Here is a 16,967-nt window from a genome sequence, read left to right on the forward strand (position 1 = left end):
ATTCATGTCTGGAAGGTAGAATATCCAGACTAGGCTTCCCTTCCTGGCTGCCTCACTAAATCCTAGGCTCAGCACATTCTTTAGGCCCCCATCATATTGCCAAACCTTAGGCCACACCCTAAGCCTGGGCCCTTTAGTTAAGGTGTAAGTCAAGGGAGGCAAAATGTATCTTCCAACTCAGTGCCAATCCCCAGGGTATCTGGGTATCAGGACATCCTTCTGTCTATTGGGAATCTGCCCTTTTCTCTGCCAAAGGGGAAATCCATCACAGCTACATTCACAGTTTTTCTTAACTTTCTGCCTTTTTTTATCTTCGTGATATAGGGGACAGGGCTACCAGGGAAAGAGAGCACTCTAAAGTGCTGGTCCCCTAAACTTGGTTTTGAATTTTAATCACCTGGGGAATTAAAAAAAATACTGATGACTAGACCAGCTCCTGAAATTCTTATTTAATTTAATTGGTATGGGATGTGAGTGTGTGTGTGTGTGTGTGTGTGTGTGTGTGTGTGTGTGTGTGTGTCTGTGTGTGTATGCACACCTGAGTGGTGCTGGTGTTTGGATTTGAGGCCTTTTACATACTAGGCAAGTGCTCTGCATTCTAACATTGAGTGTATACCCAGTTACTACATCTGGAAATTTAGGAGCTCCATGTATGATTCAAATTTATAGCAAAGTTTGAGAACCACTGCTCTATTGAATGAACCTACCTCCAGATTTATTTCTTCTAAGGCAGAAAACATCCATTTCACTTGACTTTCTTCAAGGGTTGCATTTCTTAAAACTTTTAAGCACAGCTCCCAATTCCTTCTGGATTCCTAGAGTCTGAGCTAGGTCCAGGTCATTATTATAGTTGGAATATTATTATGAAATATTTTATTTATAATCATTTATCTAGTTAATTAAATTATCTTGCTTATATATAATTTAATTAGGAGAATAACAGTGGAAAGGGCATGGTTTTTAGAGACAGATGGACTTGGGTTCCAATGAGTTCCGTCCCTGCCTTATATGATCTTCTTTTTTTCCTTTTGGGTACCAGGGATTGAATTCAGGGGCACTCGGCCACTGAGCCACATCCCCAGCCCTATTTTGCATTTTATTTAGATACCGAGTCTCACTGAGTTGCTTAGTTCCTCACTTTGCCGAGGCTGGCTTTGATCTCATGATCCTCCTACCTCAGCCTCCCGAGTTACTGGGATTGCAGGTGTATACCACCACTCACAACCTTGTATGATCTTCGAAAAGTGACAACTTCTTGGAGCCTCCAACTGTAAAATGGAGACAATGCCTATTTCCCAAAGATGGTTTGATGATTTAAGTGAGATAACATATATAAAATGCCTTGTACAGAAAGTGATGGTAAACAGATGAAAATTTGTCCCATACCTCCTTGGGACCAGAAGTTTTCACTCTCATGACTGATGGACTGAATGACCTTGGCTTTCAGAACTGTTTTTCTATATCCCTAGATCCTCAAGAGGATCTCTGGTGCCTATAACTTCCTCATATAAATAGGAAGCAGAAGCCCCTATTTCTCTGGGAGAATCAGGTGGCCTTGGGATCTTGGCTCGCTCTCAGGATTGATGTTCCTATGTGTGAAATGAGAGCTCAAGCTTGTTGACTGAATAATTCAAATAGAAATAAGAACTATTACAAATATTTAATGTATGGTGTGATTTAATTATGTATCAACATCTGAATTAACAATAAATATTGTAAGTACAAGTTTGGTACAATGACTCTTTATCTGTGCTCTCTGCTGCAGCAGCACCCCTTCAGAAGGATGGTCTCTTACATCTAGGCATCCCTCAGCCCCAAGCTGTCCCCAAAGTATCTTACAAGGATGATAGTCAGGTTAACACTTGACTGGCTGTCCGTTCTTATCTTTCCCATAGGAATATTATGAAAGTCTAACTGTAGTAGGCAAAGGGTTGGATAAACTATACTTTAATGGTAATTGCGGATTAATTTTGTATGTAGAATATGAACAGGTAGTTAGAATGTGGCATGATAGTTGTTATGCTAGCAGGATAACAAGGTGCTTGGAGAAGCCAGAAGAGGAACTAATTAACTTGTTCGGGGGGAAACCAGCTCTGTTTCTTGAAAGTGGAACATTTGAACAGGTTTAAAAGAATGAATCACAGTTTATAGAAGGGGAGCAAGAAAGTATTTCAGGGAGAGGGAACAATATTTTCACAGTCATGCAAAGTTTCAGTCTGTTCAGGAGGTGGCAGAAATATTTGGTGTGGCAAAAACAGTGTTTGTGGCAGATGAAACTAGAGATGATACAAGAGGGAGATAAGCCCAATTTGAAAAGGTACTTGAATGCAAACTGAGGATTTTGGCTTTAAGGCCAACACAAGGGGATGTGTGATAAGGCCTTGTCTGATTGATTCAGTCCTTTCTCCTTTTTCATCCCTCTCCCACAACCATACTGGGTTTGGTTGAATCCAGGGGCACTCCAGCCTTTTTTATTTTTTAATATGAGATAGGGTCTTGCTAAATAGCAGAGGCTGGCCTAGAACTTGCTATCTTCCTGTCTCAACCTGCCTAGTTCCTGGGATTACAGGTGTGTGCCACTGTTTTTGGTTTCATTCTATTAATGAGGCTATGGTACTGTGATGAATGCTTGGGCATCTGGTACCTGGGAATTAGAAGTCTTGGGAAAATCATTTTTGACAATTAGAGCAGCCTTTCTGCCTGATAGGTAGATGAGGAGGGTCTTCTCTGGCCAAGCCAAGTGAAAGCCACCTGATTGCCTGGATGATGTCACCTGTGGTGAACTTCCTTATCTACCTCTGGCCACAGTTCTTGACCAGCAGGAAAATACCCAGGAGATTCCAGATGCAATTCTGTAATTAATATTCATGACTCTACAAAGACTAAGGGAGTGTTTCTTTTGCAGGAAGGAAAGAATATTGTAGTACTATAATTTAAATGATTTTGTGGATTTTGATTTTTCCAGATTATAACAATTAGCTTTTACTGCACCATAAGCCACCCCAAAACTTAATGGTTAAAGCAAGTGAACTTTATTGAATTTATGATTCTACAGGTTGACAATCTGGACCTAGATTCTCCGGGTGGTTGTTCTGGGGTGGGCTGGACCTGACTAGTCTTGACTGTACTCATTCCTGTGTCTGCGTTCAACTAATAGGTCCCTTTGAGCTAGCTAGTTTAGGGTGGTCTTAGTGGGAGATGTCTGAGATAACTGAGGCCTCTCTCTGTATGGTCTCTCATTTTCCAGCAATCTAAGCCCCAGGTTAGATTTTTCACATGGTAATCTTAAAGTTAGTTTTAAGATCAAGAGCAGAACCACATAAAGCCCCTAGACTTGGAACTTGGTCATTGTCACTTTTGTTGCAATTTATTGGTCAAAGCAAGTCATAGGACCAGCCTAGATTCAAAGAGTGGAAAGAACTACTTTTGATTAAGGAAGTAGATGCAAGGAGGGGAAGAATTTGTAACCAGTTTTTCAATCTACTACTCAGGATTCTCTGGTTTTCATCACCAGGAAGAGTTGGTAATTGAGGCTATTGCTCTGCTGTGAATGGGATATGAGGAATCTTTGGAATTCAGAGATAATGTCCATGAAGGACTACATGTTTTCTTTCTTTCATTTTCTTTTTTTGTTTTTCGTGGTATTGGGGATTGAACCCAGGGAGGCTCTACCACTGAGCCAATACCCCCAGCCCTTTTAATTTTAGCTTGAGACAGGGTCTTGCTGAGTTATTGAGTCTGTCTTTGAACTTCCTCCTGGCTCAGCTTCCTGAGTCTCTGAGATCACAGGTGTGTGCCACTGTGCCCAGTTGGATTATGTGTTTTCTTAAGTATTATCTAATTTAATTCTCATAGCAATGCTTATTTTTCCTTTCCATTTTATATATGATGAACAGTCTCAGGGGAGTTAAGTGAGATTAGGTGATTTGCCTAAGGTCATTGGATGGTAAAACTGGTATTTAGATTTACATTTGTCTAACTGCAAGTCTAGAGCAACTGCTATTGTAGCGTTCAATTCTATGTTGATGAGATGAGGCAGAGAAGATTGGTGGCCCTGCTACAATTACTGCCATAGCCAGACCATTCTTATGCCTGGACACAGGTACCTTCTCCTAGTTGGGTAGCTCATTTTCTCATTCCTAGTTGGCTGACTACTTTTAAGGTGAGTCTGAAGAGTCACCGTTGTCTCCAGAGTGTCAGTCTCATGCCACTTATATAGTTCAGAAGTGTACTTTGTGGAAGACTATGTTAGAGACTGTTGCATTTTTCTGGGGAAAGAAAGTAAGTCAAGCTGTTCATTTATACATACATACGTACATACATGATACATACATACATATGTATGGCTGGGATGTGGAATGAGGAAGAGAGAAAGCAGGAAGGTACCTGATTATTAGAAGCAGGGTTGGGTTTGTAGTAGCATGGTTCATTCTACTACGTGAGGGGAGGAAGGTAGGAACAGGCAAAAACAGGAATATGAGGAGACCAGATGGTCTGAAGGGAAGGCCTCTAGTGGGATAATCATGTTCAAAATACCTACAGGATAACGGCAGACTATGTCATCACATGCAGCTCATTTTGGCATAAGTGGTTATTTCCACATATCTTAATGCTTCTATATCTGAAAGTCTCTGCCTAGGCTTTATGTATAATCTGGTATGCTGTCCTGACTCTGTTGTCATTCTTTTCCCTCTAGAGCTCATCTCCTGTCCTGGATGTAAGCGAGTGTATCTTACGAGAGATGTAACTGAACATTTTTTTCTACAGTGCTTTCCTACTGGGCACCCCAAAATGGCCAGGGTAAGTCAGGACAAGGGAATAAACAGCTGATCCTTTTCAGATTTGCAAGACCTCTGTCCATCAGTCTTTCTACCCATCACTCTGATTAGTTCCTCTTCCATTTATCTTCCTAATCATCCTTCTGTCCGTCCATCTATGCATCCATCCATCCATCTAAAAGGAAATAAAAGTTTCTGAGTTGAGAGAAGCAAAGCAGGAATTTTTTTATTAAGTGAAAATCGTAGGCGTGTGTGTGTGTATGTGCATACGTGTGTGTGTGTGTGTGTGTGTGTCTTTGTGAATGCTTTCAGTGGAAGGTGAATGTGTTTTAAGTACATTAAGTATTGCTTAATTTATCTAGGCATTTTCCTCTCTCTTATAGCGCTTACTGAAAAATATAAGTACAGGGAAAAGTCCATTTTTTCCCTAAGTTGAAAGTTACACCCCAGCCTGGATTTAATGGGCCTATTAATCTTGCCTGTGTTTAACAACTATCACCTAGTTTCTAAATTTCCCCTAGTTTCTAAATTTCATATCACTTACTGACTGGTACTCCTCTGTTCCTCTCTACTGGGGTATCTTTACCATTACATTAATCATTCAATAATTTACTTACCTGTTCCTGTTCATGTATCTGATTCTTATTGAATGTCTGTTATGTGTCAGGCCCTGTGCTAGGTGCTAGGGATATAGATCCATGCATTCAATTTTTAAGGAATTTATAGTTTAATTATAAAACTTTAAGACTTCATTTCAGTTTGATGGCCTGTATGATTCCCCATAGACAGGTCAAGTTTCCCCAAATCTTCTCTTTTTCTGATGTTTTACATTAGCCCTAGTGAGGTATTTGCTGACCAAATGAATGAAAATTTGAATCCTATAGGAAAAGACTAGGTACTCTGAGACCAGACAGACCCCAGGTGTGGAAACACAGCTCTGTACTTGCTTTTTCTTGGCTGTATATGGTTATCTTTCTGTGTACTACCGTATCTGGGACTTTCTCCCCTCTGAAGGCAGGTTGAATGTTCTGTTTTTCCTTTTTTTTTTTTTTGGCACTGGGGACTGAACCCCAGGGCACTTTACTACTCAGCTACAGGGTCAGACTGAGACGGTCAGTTTTGCTGAGTTACTCAGGGCCTTGCTAAGTTGCCAAGGATGGCCTTGAACTTGTGATCCTCCTGCAACCTCCTGAGTCACAAACTTGCACTACAGTGCAAGTCTTATTTTTAGTTTTCTTTTCTTTTCTATTCTATTCTTTTATTTTTTTTCGAGACAGGGTCTTGGTATGTTGCCCAGGCTGGTCACAAACAGTTGGACTATAGAAATCCTTCCTTGTCAGCCTCCTGATTGCTGGTTAGGCATATACCACCACACCCCACTGTGCTTTCCCTCTATTATAACTTTTTCTTCCCTTGTCTTCCTGGTGAACCTACTTGTCATTCAATATCCAACACAAACATTACCTTTTGGTGAAACTTTCCTGACCACTCCTAGGTCAAGTTCCTGGAAATCCCCTTTTGCTTCCTTAGTACCTATCACATCTTTTTATCACAGCATTACCCATTTAATAGGCATTACCCTGCCTAGGCTGTGTATGCCTTGAGGTTAGATCCTTGACTTATTCATCTGAGTATCCTCAGCCTCTGCACAGAACTTGTGTGAACAGCCTCTGGAGCAGCCACTGTGTTGTTACAAAGGATGTTTTCCTTCACAAGCACTGAAGCCAGGTACTCTTCAGTAGACTACACCCCAAATAGTAGAGCAACAGCCCTGCAAAACCCCAGTCCCTGGAACATTTGCTGCTCGTAGAGGTAGTTCTAAATGCAGATATGACCAGTATTTCTACGTTCTCTACTTTCAGAACTGCTCCGAGTGCAAGGAGAAGAGGGCGGCACACATCCTCTGTACCTACTGCAATCGCTGGCTCTGCAGCTCCTGCACAGAGGAACACCGGCATGGCCCTGCCCCTGGAGGTTCGCTCTTTCCCAGGACCCAGAAGGGATCTTCAGGTACCACTCCTGCCTTCCCCACCTGCTCTCACACTCTGAAGCAGTGGTAAACCTTTTCTGATATTATTTCCCAGCTAAGGGAGAAAGTAAGGGTGCTTCCAGAGCCTTTCCCAAAGGGAAGAAGTCTCCTTCATAGTCTAAGGGGGTGACTCATTCCAGCTTCTCCCTGCTGGGTTGGGGTGGATAGGTGTGGGTCAGGAGGTACAGAGAGCATAATCCTGAATTATCATGGAAGCTAGCTGAGTTCCATCTTCTACCAAAGTTTAGAGCAATCATGCCTCACTTCCATTTAGTGACTTGACTTCCATTTAGTGGCTTGATTAACTTAGTCTGGATCAGGGCTTGTCTTTGGTCATCTAGCACCATCCATTATAAATGACAATCTTGAAAGGCTTTTCCTGAGGTCCTTGACTCACGGAAGGGGTTTTACCATGTCATACTCACATGAAACAGAGCTCTTGGCAAGGCTGAGTAGCTGGTTTCAGTCCCATGATGATAGAATTCTAAGTAATGAAGAAGTTTAGGTTGATTTTAGAGGGTTTATCTCTGCAGAAGATCCACATGCACCATTAGCAGGCACCTTCCTCAGCTTCAGCAGTTGGCAGGATGTTCAGGCTTGGTGGTATGTTATTTCTGGACAGCTGAGCAAATCCAGCCAGGCTAAGCTTAAATTCCTCCTTGTCTTCTTGTCTGTCATGGAGAGAAGCATCTCCCCCAAGCTCTGTGTCTCTGTGGTGTTTGTTGAGGGCTAAGGGCTGTGTAGTGAACTTAACTGAGAAGTCTACCAGAGAGGAGAATCCCACTTTCTTTATCTTCTCTGGCAGGAGTGAATGGTGATTCTGGGGACTTTGCCTTGTACTGTCCTCTACACACACAGGAAGTGCTCAAGCTATTCTGCGAGACCTGTGATGTGCTCACATGCCATAGCTGCCTGATGGTGGAACACAAAGAACATAGGTGAGATTTGTAGGTTGCCTGAAATGGGCTTGGGAAGACTCTGGACTCCTTACTTGTGAGAGCTCTGGCTCCCAAAGCATCAAAATCCTCTTGCTGCCCAAGCCAACCTACAATCCTTGGGCTGAAGTTTTTTTCTGCTTCTGTTATAGCTTCTCTGGGAAAGGTCTAATGGGCCAAGAGCCTGAAGTACCTTTGTCTCAAGATATAATCATGGTCTCAATGGACCTGGCTGAAATAATGCACTGTGGGGACTCCTGCTTGGCTAGCATGATCAGGGTAGGAACCAATCCTCTTCCTTTTTCCTTGTCTCCTTTCCTAGATGCAGACATGTTGAAGAAGTTCTACAAAACCAGAGGATGCTTCTGGAAAGTGTGACTGCACAGGTGGCACATAAGAAATCCAGTCTACAGACATCTGCAAAGCAAATTGAGGACAGGTAGCACAGGCTTCTCCCTTGCCAGTGAGAGAAATGCTCTGCTCGCTCACATTCTAGGTCCCAGAGGTAGTGTTCATTGGAAAAAACCTGTGGTTAAAAAGATGTGGGCAGGTCTTAGAGGCCTCAAGGCCAGCAAGGGGTCTTTGGGTCATCACGTGGTAATTGAGGCTCATGATGATCAGAGTGAGTCTGGGCCAAAGCATTTGCCTTATGAATCAGCCAAAGTGCCTGCTTGAGAACAAGTTACACAGTAGATACCGGGGAAGAGAGTGCTACTTATTTTTGAGGTTATAACATGTCAGTGGCAGATTGTTTTCCATATAAATCTACAAATGACATAAAATCATTGGTATTTTACATAGGATAAAGAGTAAGAACTGAAAGCTTATCACATGGGAGACACTGGGTTGGACATTATACATTAATTATTTTGTTTAATTCTAGCAATTCTTTTTTTTTTTAATTTTTTCAGTTGTAGATGGACACAATACCTTTATTTTATTTATCTAGTTTTATGCGGTGCTGAGGATCGAACCCAGTGCTTTACACACGCTAGATGAGCCCTCTACCACTGAGCCACAATCTCAGGCCCTAATTCTAGCAATTCTTTTAGTCAGGAATTATCTCCATTTTACTGATGAGGAGACTGAGGTTTAGAGAGGTCTGAGATCATACAGTTAATTAGTGACTGAGCTAGATTTGGAAACTAGGTCTATGGTGACTTCAAAGACTCTGTCCTTTTTAAAAGAGCTTTATTGAAATATAATGTATACGCCAAAAAATTAACATTTAAAAAGGCATAATTAATTGGTTTTTGATATTTCACAGACTTGTGCCCTTGTATGTAATTATTATCTACTTTTAGAACATTTTTGTCACCTTAGAAAGAAACCCCATATATATTATTAATCTTGTCCTCCTCCTTCTTTCAACCTCCCAGTCCTCAGAAGTGACTGGTCTACTTTGTTTCTACCATGTTCTTTTTACCTCATGACATTATTTCTTGGAGCATCATCCTTTTTTAGACACCAAATTATGTGGCATCATGCCTGCACTCACTCTCTCCTCCTTTGTCTAAGTGCTGTGCCAGCTGTTGAGCTAATGGACATACCTGGATGTGGACTTAGACTTGAGGTTTTGTCTAGAAAAAAAAAAATTAACTTTTGGTCATGTGATTTGTGTGTCTGTGTGTGTATATGTTGCTGGGATTTGAACCCAGGGTCTCATACATGCCAGGAACACACTTTACCACTTAGCTACGTACTCAGTCCCACAAGTTAACTTTTAAGCCATTGGCCCACTTAGATCAAGTGGATTGGTTTTTTACAAAGGGTCAGGGATAAAAGAAGCTTTTTTCTTTGTTTGGTGCCTGTTGGGCCCTGATCTCTGTAGGCAACTTCCAAATTATTGACTTTTACCTTCCTTGTCTCTTGACCCTCATGGGCCAGAGCCAGAAGGGAAGGGCTCACTCTGTTTCATCCCATTGTGTTTACAGGATTTTTGAAGTGAAGCATCAACATAGGAAGGTGGAAAACCAGATCAAAATGGCCAAGATGGTTCTGATGAATGAGTTGAACAAGCAAGCCAATGGACTTATAGAAGAGTTGGAGGTATATGTGAACGAATGAATCAGATGAATGAATTCTATGCTCTTTCTGGGTCAGAAACCAGGTATATATAAAACTAGTCCCAGGGCCTCGAACAACCTGGGCTAGAATTCAGATACGCAGTTTCCGTAGGTCTCTGTTACTTGCATATTAAAATGTCCAGCCTAATTTTGGGAAAGTGATTCATTAAGGGATTAAGGGCTGAAAGATCAGTTCAAACTCTCAGTGCATTGACTCTTCGGCAGCTGCCATCCTTGACTAGTTTTAGAAGAGTCACAAAACAACTCATCATTTTCAATGGGTTATGCTGAAGAGATGTAGACATACATCTCATTCATCATCCATTCCATATTTGCCACCATCTCTCTCTTCCTTCACCTGTCAATAGCCCATGGCAGCACTTTGTCCTGCTGTTCTCTTAGGGGTGCAGTCTCATCTGACCCCATGAGTGTTTACACTAATACACACAGGACACTGGACTTCCCCAGCAGGTCCAAGAACAAGATCAGAGACTGTCTTCTCTCTCTGTACCCAAGGGCATTACTAATGAGAGAAAGCGGAAGCTGGAACAGCAATTACAGAGTATTGTGGTTCTCAACCGTCAGTTTGAGCATGTGCAGAATTTCATCAATTGGGCTGTCTGCAGTAAAACCAGCGTCCCTTTCCTTTTCAGCAAAGAACTGGTAAGAGGAACCTCCCACTCCTTAGCCTATCCTTGAAGCTAATCAGATCACCCCTTGTGTCATAGGGATGGCGAGGCTGTCTTGGGAAGTGCCTTTTCAAATTCAGTCACTGCTTTTGTGTTAGTAAGTGAACATCTTTAACCAAATCCTATAGTACAAAGGACCCAGGTGCTGAAATATGTCCACCCTTCTCCAGGTAACTTAGCCAGAAAAGTCTGTAGTTCTTTGTCTTAGGTTATGGATTCAGAAATTGTCCTGGACACCAGCAGTGCCAATATCTTACAGAAAGTTATTGGGGTGTAAATGGGAGGCTGAGGAAAGGAGGAGTTGAAGTGTTAGCCTTGGGAGGATGGTGATACCCAGGAGAAGAAGGAAGAATATTGAGAGAAGTTTATATTTGGTTATGTTGTCTAAGGGGCCTGTAGGCATCTAAAAGACAACATCCAAAAGCTATTTTGATAGATGAGTGTGGAAATCAGAAGAGAAGTCAGGGTTGGAGATTGAGATGCAGAAGTCACTGGGATATTTGGTGGTATCACCATTAGGAGAGTGTGTGGAGAAAGAAGAGAAAAACAAATCTGGAGCCTAGGGAATACCATCCTTTTCTGCATAGTCAGAGGAAGTGGGTGACTGAAAAGTAATGAAAAGAAATGATAAGAGGTTAGAAGAGAAACAGGAGCGTGTGGTACACAGAAATTGACAGAGTTCCAAATTTTAAGTAGTCATGAAATAGGACAACAAAAATAGCATAAACAGTGAAGAGACACATGAACTCTGAGAATCAGGAAGTTCCTGCTGATCTTTTGAATGTTGTTCTAGCAAAGTAGAAAAGTAAGAATCCAGTATGATGGGATGTGGGAAAGTAGAGATAGAAGGGAAATAAGTAGCTTGAGGAGGAGGCAGAGTTGGGAGAAAAATTTCCTTTTTAAGTTTGGCAAACATTTGCATACATTTATATGGAGAATGGCTTGACAAGAAGGAGGAGAGGTGTGTGGTGGAGTAAGCACACTGAAAAGGCAGGACAGGGTGGGATTCTAGAGTGGACTGGTTGGACTCAAATTCAAGGACACTCCCTCTGAGATGGGAGAACAGGAAGGGAATGGTATAATATAGCTCAGTGTGGAGATAGGGGGGATATGAGTTTGGGGAATTTGGGGGAGGAGAGAGTTAAAATGTTTTATTTGTGCATAATAATTATACAAATTGTGGTATATTCATACCTGTGAATAACATAATTTGATCCATTTCAGGGAAGTTTTTTCTTAATTCTCTCTTCCTCTGTGAAGTTGAAAATGATAAGAGGGCTAGGCATTGGGTGAAAGGCACTAAAGATTTTAGTCACTGAGGACAGTGGGAGGGGAAGGTGACAAGAAGTGACAAGAAAAAGGGCCAAGGGCCCTTTTCAGGGGTGCTCCTGAAATTAACACTTACATATGTAGCCCTGCATAGCATGGCTTTGGGATGTCTGGATTGACCTAAGTTTAGAAATTGGTGATAGGGAGAGAATTGGGGCACTGGTGATAATGTAACTGAAAATGATGGGAAACTGGGAAGACCCTCTGGACTGGTGGAGCATGCTTGCAGAGTTCAATGAAGTTGAAGAGAATGCTCTGAAAGAGTGAGAACTAATTAAGATCTGGGAGTAGGTTGTTGGAGTTTAAGGTCTTGTAGATAGAATGGTTCTAGATGATAAAGAGGTCTAGGTATAGTGACTAAGCTGAAAATAAGGTGAAGGTGACCAACATTAAAGAAATTTTCAAAGAAGTAAGAGGCCAAAATGTTGACTGGGACATTAGTTAACTAGATGATGATAGAGTAAGTTGGACACTTATCAGAATCCTAGATAAGAGTTAGTAATGGAACATAGATGAGAGTAATTACAGAGGAGGATGGCAACTGTGTAGGGTGGAAGGGTGTTGATGGAAGTACAGCAATGGGGAGCTCAGAGAATGTCTGCTCTGTATAGGCTTTTATATTGAGGTGATGGTAGAATGAATGGAGCTGTCAGGCAAATGATGTCCTGAGGGGAAATTATAAATCACTTGGGTCCTGAGAGGAGATAAACATGTTGGGATCCTAGAAACATTGACAAGATGAAGGGGATCAGCTGGGAGAATGGGAAGGTACCAAGGTGAAAGGGAATGAGAATATGGGGAATGACCTGAGCCTGAAGAGCCATGACTTTGAGCCCTTCAACCTATCAAAAGAACAAGGGAGGGCACAAGAGGCCCTTGTAAATGACCTTTAGTGCTGTTGTCAGATTGTGTTTCAGATGCAGCGATTGCTGGAGACAAATTGTAATACAGATCCTGGTTCCCCTTGGAGTATCAGATTCACCTGGGAGCCTAACTTCTGGACCAAGCAGCTGGCTTCCCTTGGTGAGCCAGGACCTACTCTGTGGGCTTTTACCAGATTGCTAAGAATAAGTACGGGAAATCATCTTAGCTTACTGATAGGTCAGCATATACCCAGGAGAAAGCCTGAGATTGCCAGTTGTCATGAAGTCACTTAGCAAACCTTTTCTTATGTGGGAGGGGGGAAAATGGGGAGGCTAAATGACAGTGGCAGTATAGGATTTTGAAATAACACCAGTCAACATTTGAGCTTCTCTCCCTGTATGAATGTCCCTGTTATCTTGCTTTCATTGCTAGAGAGGAGATAAGCTACTGACCCTGTTCTCCAGAATATTGTATGGCAGTGCAGGTGAATGTGTCTCTGTGGTCACCCATTATGTATATGTGTGGGTACAGCAGAGACATCTCAGCATTAGTGAGATTCTGTGTATATATGTGTATGTGTGTGTAATCCTTTGGGGACAAGATGTAATCAGATAATTCATGATCCTTGTGCGTTTTTCTTACCTGCTGCAGTAATTTGCTAGCATTCAGTCTTTAGACTATAGAAGTCTTGCCTGTGTTGACAGCCTAGTGAGCTTGTTTAACTAATGGCCACCTGCCACCTTCATTTGAGGCCATTAATCTCATTGAAAGTTTTTTGAACTTGGCAAAGTGATAAATGATATTTAGGTTTATTTTTTGCCTCCCTCTTCCCTTTGATTTAATTCAGCATACCTTTGGTAGGCACTAAGAACCAAAGGTGGATCAAAACACCCCTTGCCCTTAAGAAGCTATCTTCTGCCAAGTAAACCTCATCTAAATGAGATCCCCTCATGCACAAGGGGCCCAGAGACCCCAGAGGGCAGTGCTGGTGTCTGGTACTGATCAGGTATGGGAGCTTCCCTATGCTCTTCCATCTTACTTGCCCAACACACAGTTCTTTAAACTTGTGTCTGGAGACTTTCTCATTTATCCCAGAGATGACTCTCTTACCTTTGCTAATTTTTAGCATACTTCCTACCTCCACAATCGATTCTTTTAGTCAGACTCTCCATAGGGCTGATGTGTTAGAAAAGGAGTGTTTGCTATTTGAAGAAGCCCATGGTTTCCCTAGTAAGATAGGAACAGAAACAGAACTGATCATCTGGTTAAAGCAGCTAATTCTTAAATTTAACTACCTGCCAAAGCGGGTTCATGCAGTTGCTATTACTGGCAGCATTCTAAACTGAGTTTTGGAAATCAGGAATTGAATTTTTTAATCTTTGTACTTAGTACAGGTTTGTTGAATAATGTCCTTTGATCCCAGGGGCAGGAAGTAGCAGGTGGGGGAGCAACTGCAGATTACCTTTGGAAAAACTCTCTATTCTAAATTTCCAGGCTGCATAACTACTGAAGGCGGACAACTGTCTCGGACAGATAATCCTGCTTATGGAGGTTTACAGGGGCCATCTTCTTTTTATCAAAGCCACCAACCCCCAGCGGCTCAGCAAGAGGCCCTCAGCCATCCCTCACACAAGTTCCAGCCTCCAGCTTTGTGTTCTTCGTCTGTGTGCTGCTCCCACTGCTCCCCCATCTCACCCTCCCTCAAAGGCCAGGTCCCCCCACCTGGCATACATACAGCCCATAGTTTTAGGCAGCCCTCTGAGATGGTACCCCAACAGTTGGGGTCCCTGCAGTGCTCTACCCTTCTGACCAGGGAGAAAGAGCTGACCTGCAGCACTCATCCCCCAAAGCTGCTACAGCCATGGCTGGAAACCCAGCCCCCTGTAGAGCAGGAAAGTACATCCCAGCGGCCTGGGCAGCAGCAGCTGACTTCCCAGCCTGTGTGCATAGTCCCTCCACAGGACATTCAGCAAGGAACCCATGCTCAGCCCACCTTACAAACACCGTCCATCCAAGTCCAGTTTGGCCACCACCAGAAACTGAAGCTCAGCCACTTTCAGCAGCAGCCACAGCAGCAGCTGCCACCTGCTCCGCCTCCACCACCTCCACCCCTGCAGCAGCCACCCCCACCTCTACCTCCATCCCAGCATCTGGCTTCCAGTCAACATGAGAATCCTCCTGGTCCTTCCTGTTCCCAGAATGTGGACATAATGCACCATAAGTTTGAACTGGAGGAGATGCAGAAGGACTTGGAACTGCTCCTCCAGGCTCAGCAGCCCAGCCTACAGCTGAGTCAGACCAAATCTCCTCAGCATCTACAACAAACCATTGTGGGCCAGATCAACTACATTGTGAGGCAGCCAGCGCCTGTCCAGTCCCAGAGCCAGGAGGACACATTGCAGGTGAGCTGCCTCATCTAAGGACTGCTCAGGGAACTCAGCCAGGTCATAGGGTGATACAGGCAACAGTTTCATCATCTTAGGGTGGTCTTGAGCTCAGACTCACATTTCAAAACTATCCTAGATTCAACCATCTAACTCAGAGAAGCTCCAGAGAACATAGTACTTAATCCCAACATAGATCTGGGCTTAAGGGATGAAGTGAGGTATGCATTAGATTCTAGTGGTTGGCACTGTATAACACTATGCAGACGTAGACTTAAACTTTATTTCACATCTACTAAGCTAGGTATGTTTTCTATAATCATATCATTTATCCCTTTAACAGCATTCATTGTTTGATAGGCATCACCATGTATTTTTTATGCAGAAGTGGGAGTTAGAGAGGGCAAGCAGTTTGCCTAGAGATCATACAACTTTGAGAAGTAGAGATGAGACTTGGATCCAGGTCTGCTGACTTTTCTATAATGCCACATAAAAGGCCTTGTTCCCTTCTTAGGGGGAAATTGAATGCTGCTCCTCTAATTTCTCAGCTAAAAGATAATTAATTGAAGAGTCATAGTTTGTACTTCTGGAATCTGTGCTGCATTTTACATCTTCAGTCTTGGCTCCTGCTCCCCACACCCCACCATCTTCTGTTCTAGCCCCTTTTCACTACCCCTTCTCATTTTTTCTGTAGTGGTGTCTCCTTTAAACCTATAACCACACTTACATCATCAAAGAAGCTCTATAGATTTTTGTTTTATTATAAATTGTGAGGCCTCACATTTAGGCTCCAACACTGACAACTTCAGATAATGCTTCAAATGACATCTCCTGAGGCTTCAGTCCTTTGAGGGTAGATGGAATAATTATTATGATGCCAGAAAAGGGTCTAGGTTTGATTGAGGATCATAGTTAAATGTAAGTCAAAACTGAGTTATGGGGTTGGGGATATAGTTAAGTGGTAGAGCACTTGCCTTGCATGCATGAAGCCCTGGGTTAGATCCCTAGCACCATAAAACAAACAACAAAATCCTGTATTGTAATTTCTAAAGTGAATGTGACAGAGTTAACTCAGAATTCTTGGTTTGGATTCTGTCATAAGGCTATCATATTAGGATGTAGTTTTAGGAAAAGTTTAGATGACAGTATTTTTCTTTTTGAAAAAATTTTAAGCAGTTCACCATGTGCAGGTAGTGACAGGGAGGGTACTAACTCTTGATGCTGCTGTTGCTCTGTGTGCAGTGAAACCCACCCAAGTTACTATTCTCTTTTCTAGGTTACAGATGAGCCTCCTGTGTCTGAGGGCCCAAAGCCAGCTCTCCCTCTTGACAAGAATACTGCTGCTGCCTTGCCCCAGACATCTGGGGAAGAAACTTCTCACAGTGTCCCCCCCATGGACAACACCATCCAGCACTCCTCTCCAAATGTGGTGAGAAAGGTACTAATGGAGACTGCTTCCCCTGGACCCACTGTCAGCCAAGTTCCCAGGCACCTGGATGAGGATGATGGGTTGGGGGGAGGAGTGTCCCTATTCCATCCCTGGATGCTACACAGCCCTGATTCATGCCTTCTGTCCTAATGAATCAGCAACATAAATCCTTCTCTACCTCCATTTCTACTCCCACTTACATGCTTAAAATGGGGCCTACTGGGCTTTATTTAGAGTGGGGAAAGGGAAAGAGAGTCAATTTATTGACTACTTACTCTGTGCTTAGGAATGTATGTGGTGCCTCTCAAGCCTTATGTCACTTAACCTTCTCAAAAGTTGTATGAGTTGGGCATCACTATTGTGTAGCTAAGGAAACTGAAGTCCAGGGCTCTGTAGCCTGTAGGGGAAAGAGCTGAGGTTTAACTTAAATAAGATTTGTTAGAATCCAGAGCCTGAACTTTTTC

The 16,967-nt window shown here is 42.7% G+C and overlaps 1 protein-coding gene across 8 annotated transcripts in view; it reads left to right on the forward strand.

Annotated features, from left to right (window-relative positions):
* Nucleotides 1–16,967, forward strand: part of TRIM66 (tripartite motif containing 66) — a 58,916-nt gene that overhangs the window by 21,561 nt on the left and 20,388 nt on the right. For all 8 annotated transcript variants that reach the window (XM_079105404.1, XM_079105406.1, XM_079105405.1 and 5 more), the window contains 9 exons: nucleotides 4,697–4,800; nucleotides 6,641–6,788; nucleotides 7,613–7,745; nucleotides 8,065–8,181; nucleotides 9,677–9,791; nucleotides 10,325–10,471; nucleotides 12,732–12,849; nucleotides 14,185–15,092; nucleotides 16,351–16,512. In XM_079105404.1, the coding sequence (XP_078961530.1) occupies nucleotides 4,697–4,800; nucleotides 6,641–6,788; nucleotides 7,613–7,745; nucleotides 8,065–8,181; nucleotides 9,677–9,791; nucleotides 10,325–10,471; nucleotides 12,732–12,849; nucleotides 14,185–15,092; nucleotides 16,351–16,512 (1,952 nt within the window). The remainder of the gene's footprint in view (nucleotides 1–4,696; nucleotides 4,801–6,640; nucleotides 6,789–7,612; nucleotides 7,746–8,064; nucleotides 8,182–9,676; nucleotides 9,792–10,324; nucleotides 10,472–12,731; nucleotides 12,850–14,184; nucleotides 15,093–16,350; nucleotides 16,513–16,967) is intronic.

This window comes from Sciurus vulgaris (genome assembly GCF_902686455.1).
Source record: "Sciurus vulgaris genome assembly, chromosome: 11".
In the NCBI taxonomy this organism is placed as follows: Eukaryota; Metazoa; Chordata; class Mammalia; order Rodentia; family Sciuridae; genus Sciurus; species Sciurus vulgaris.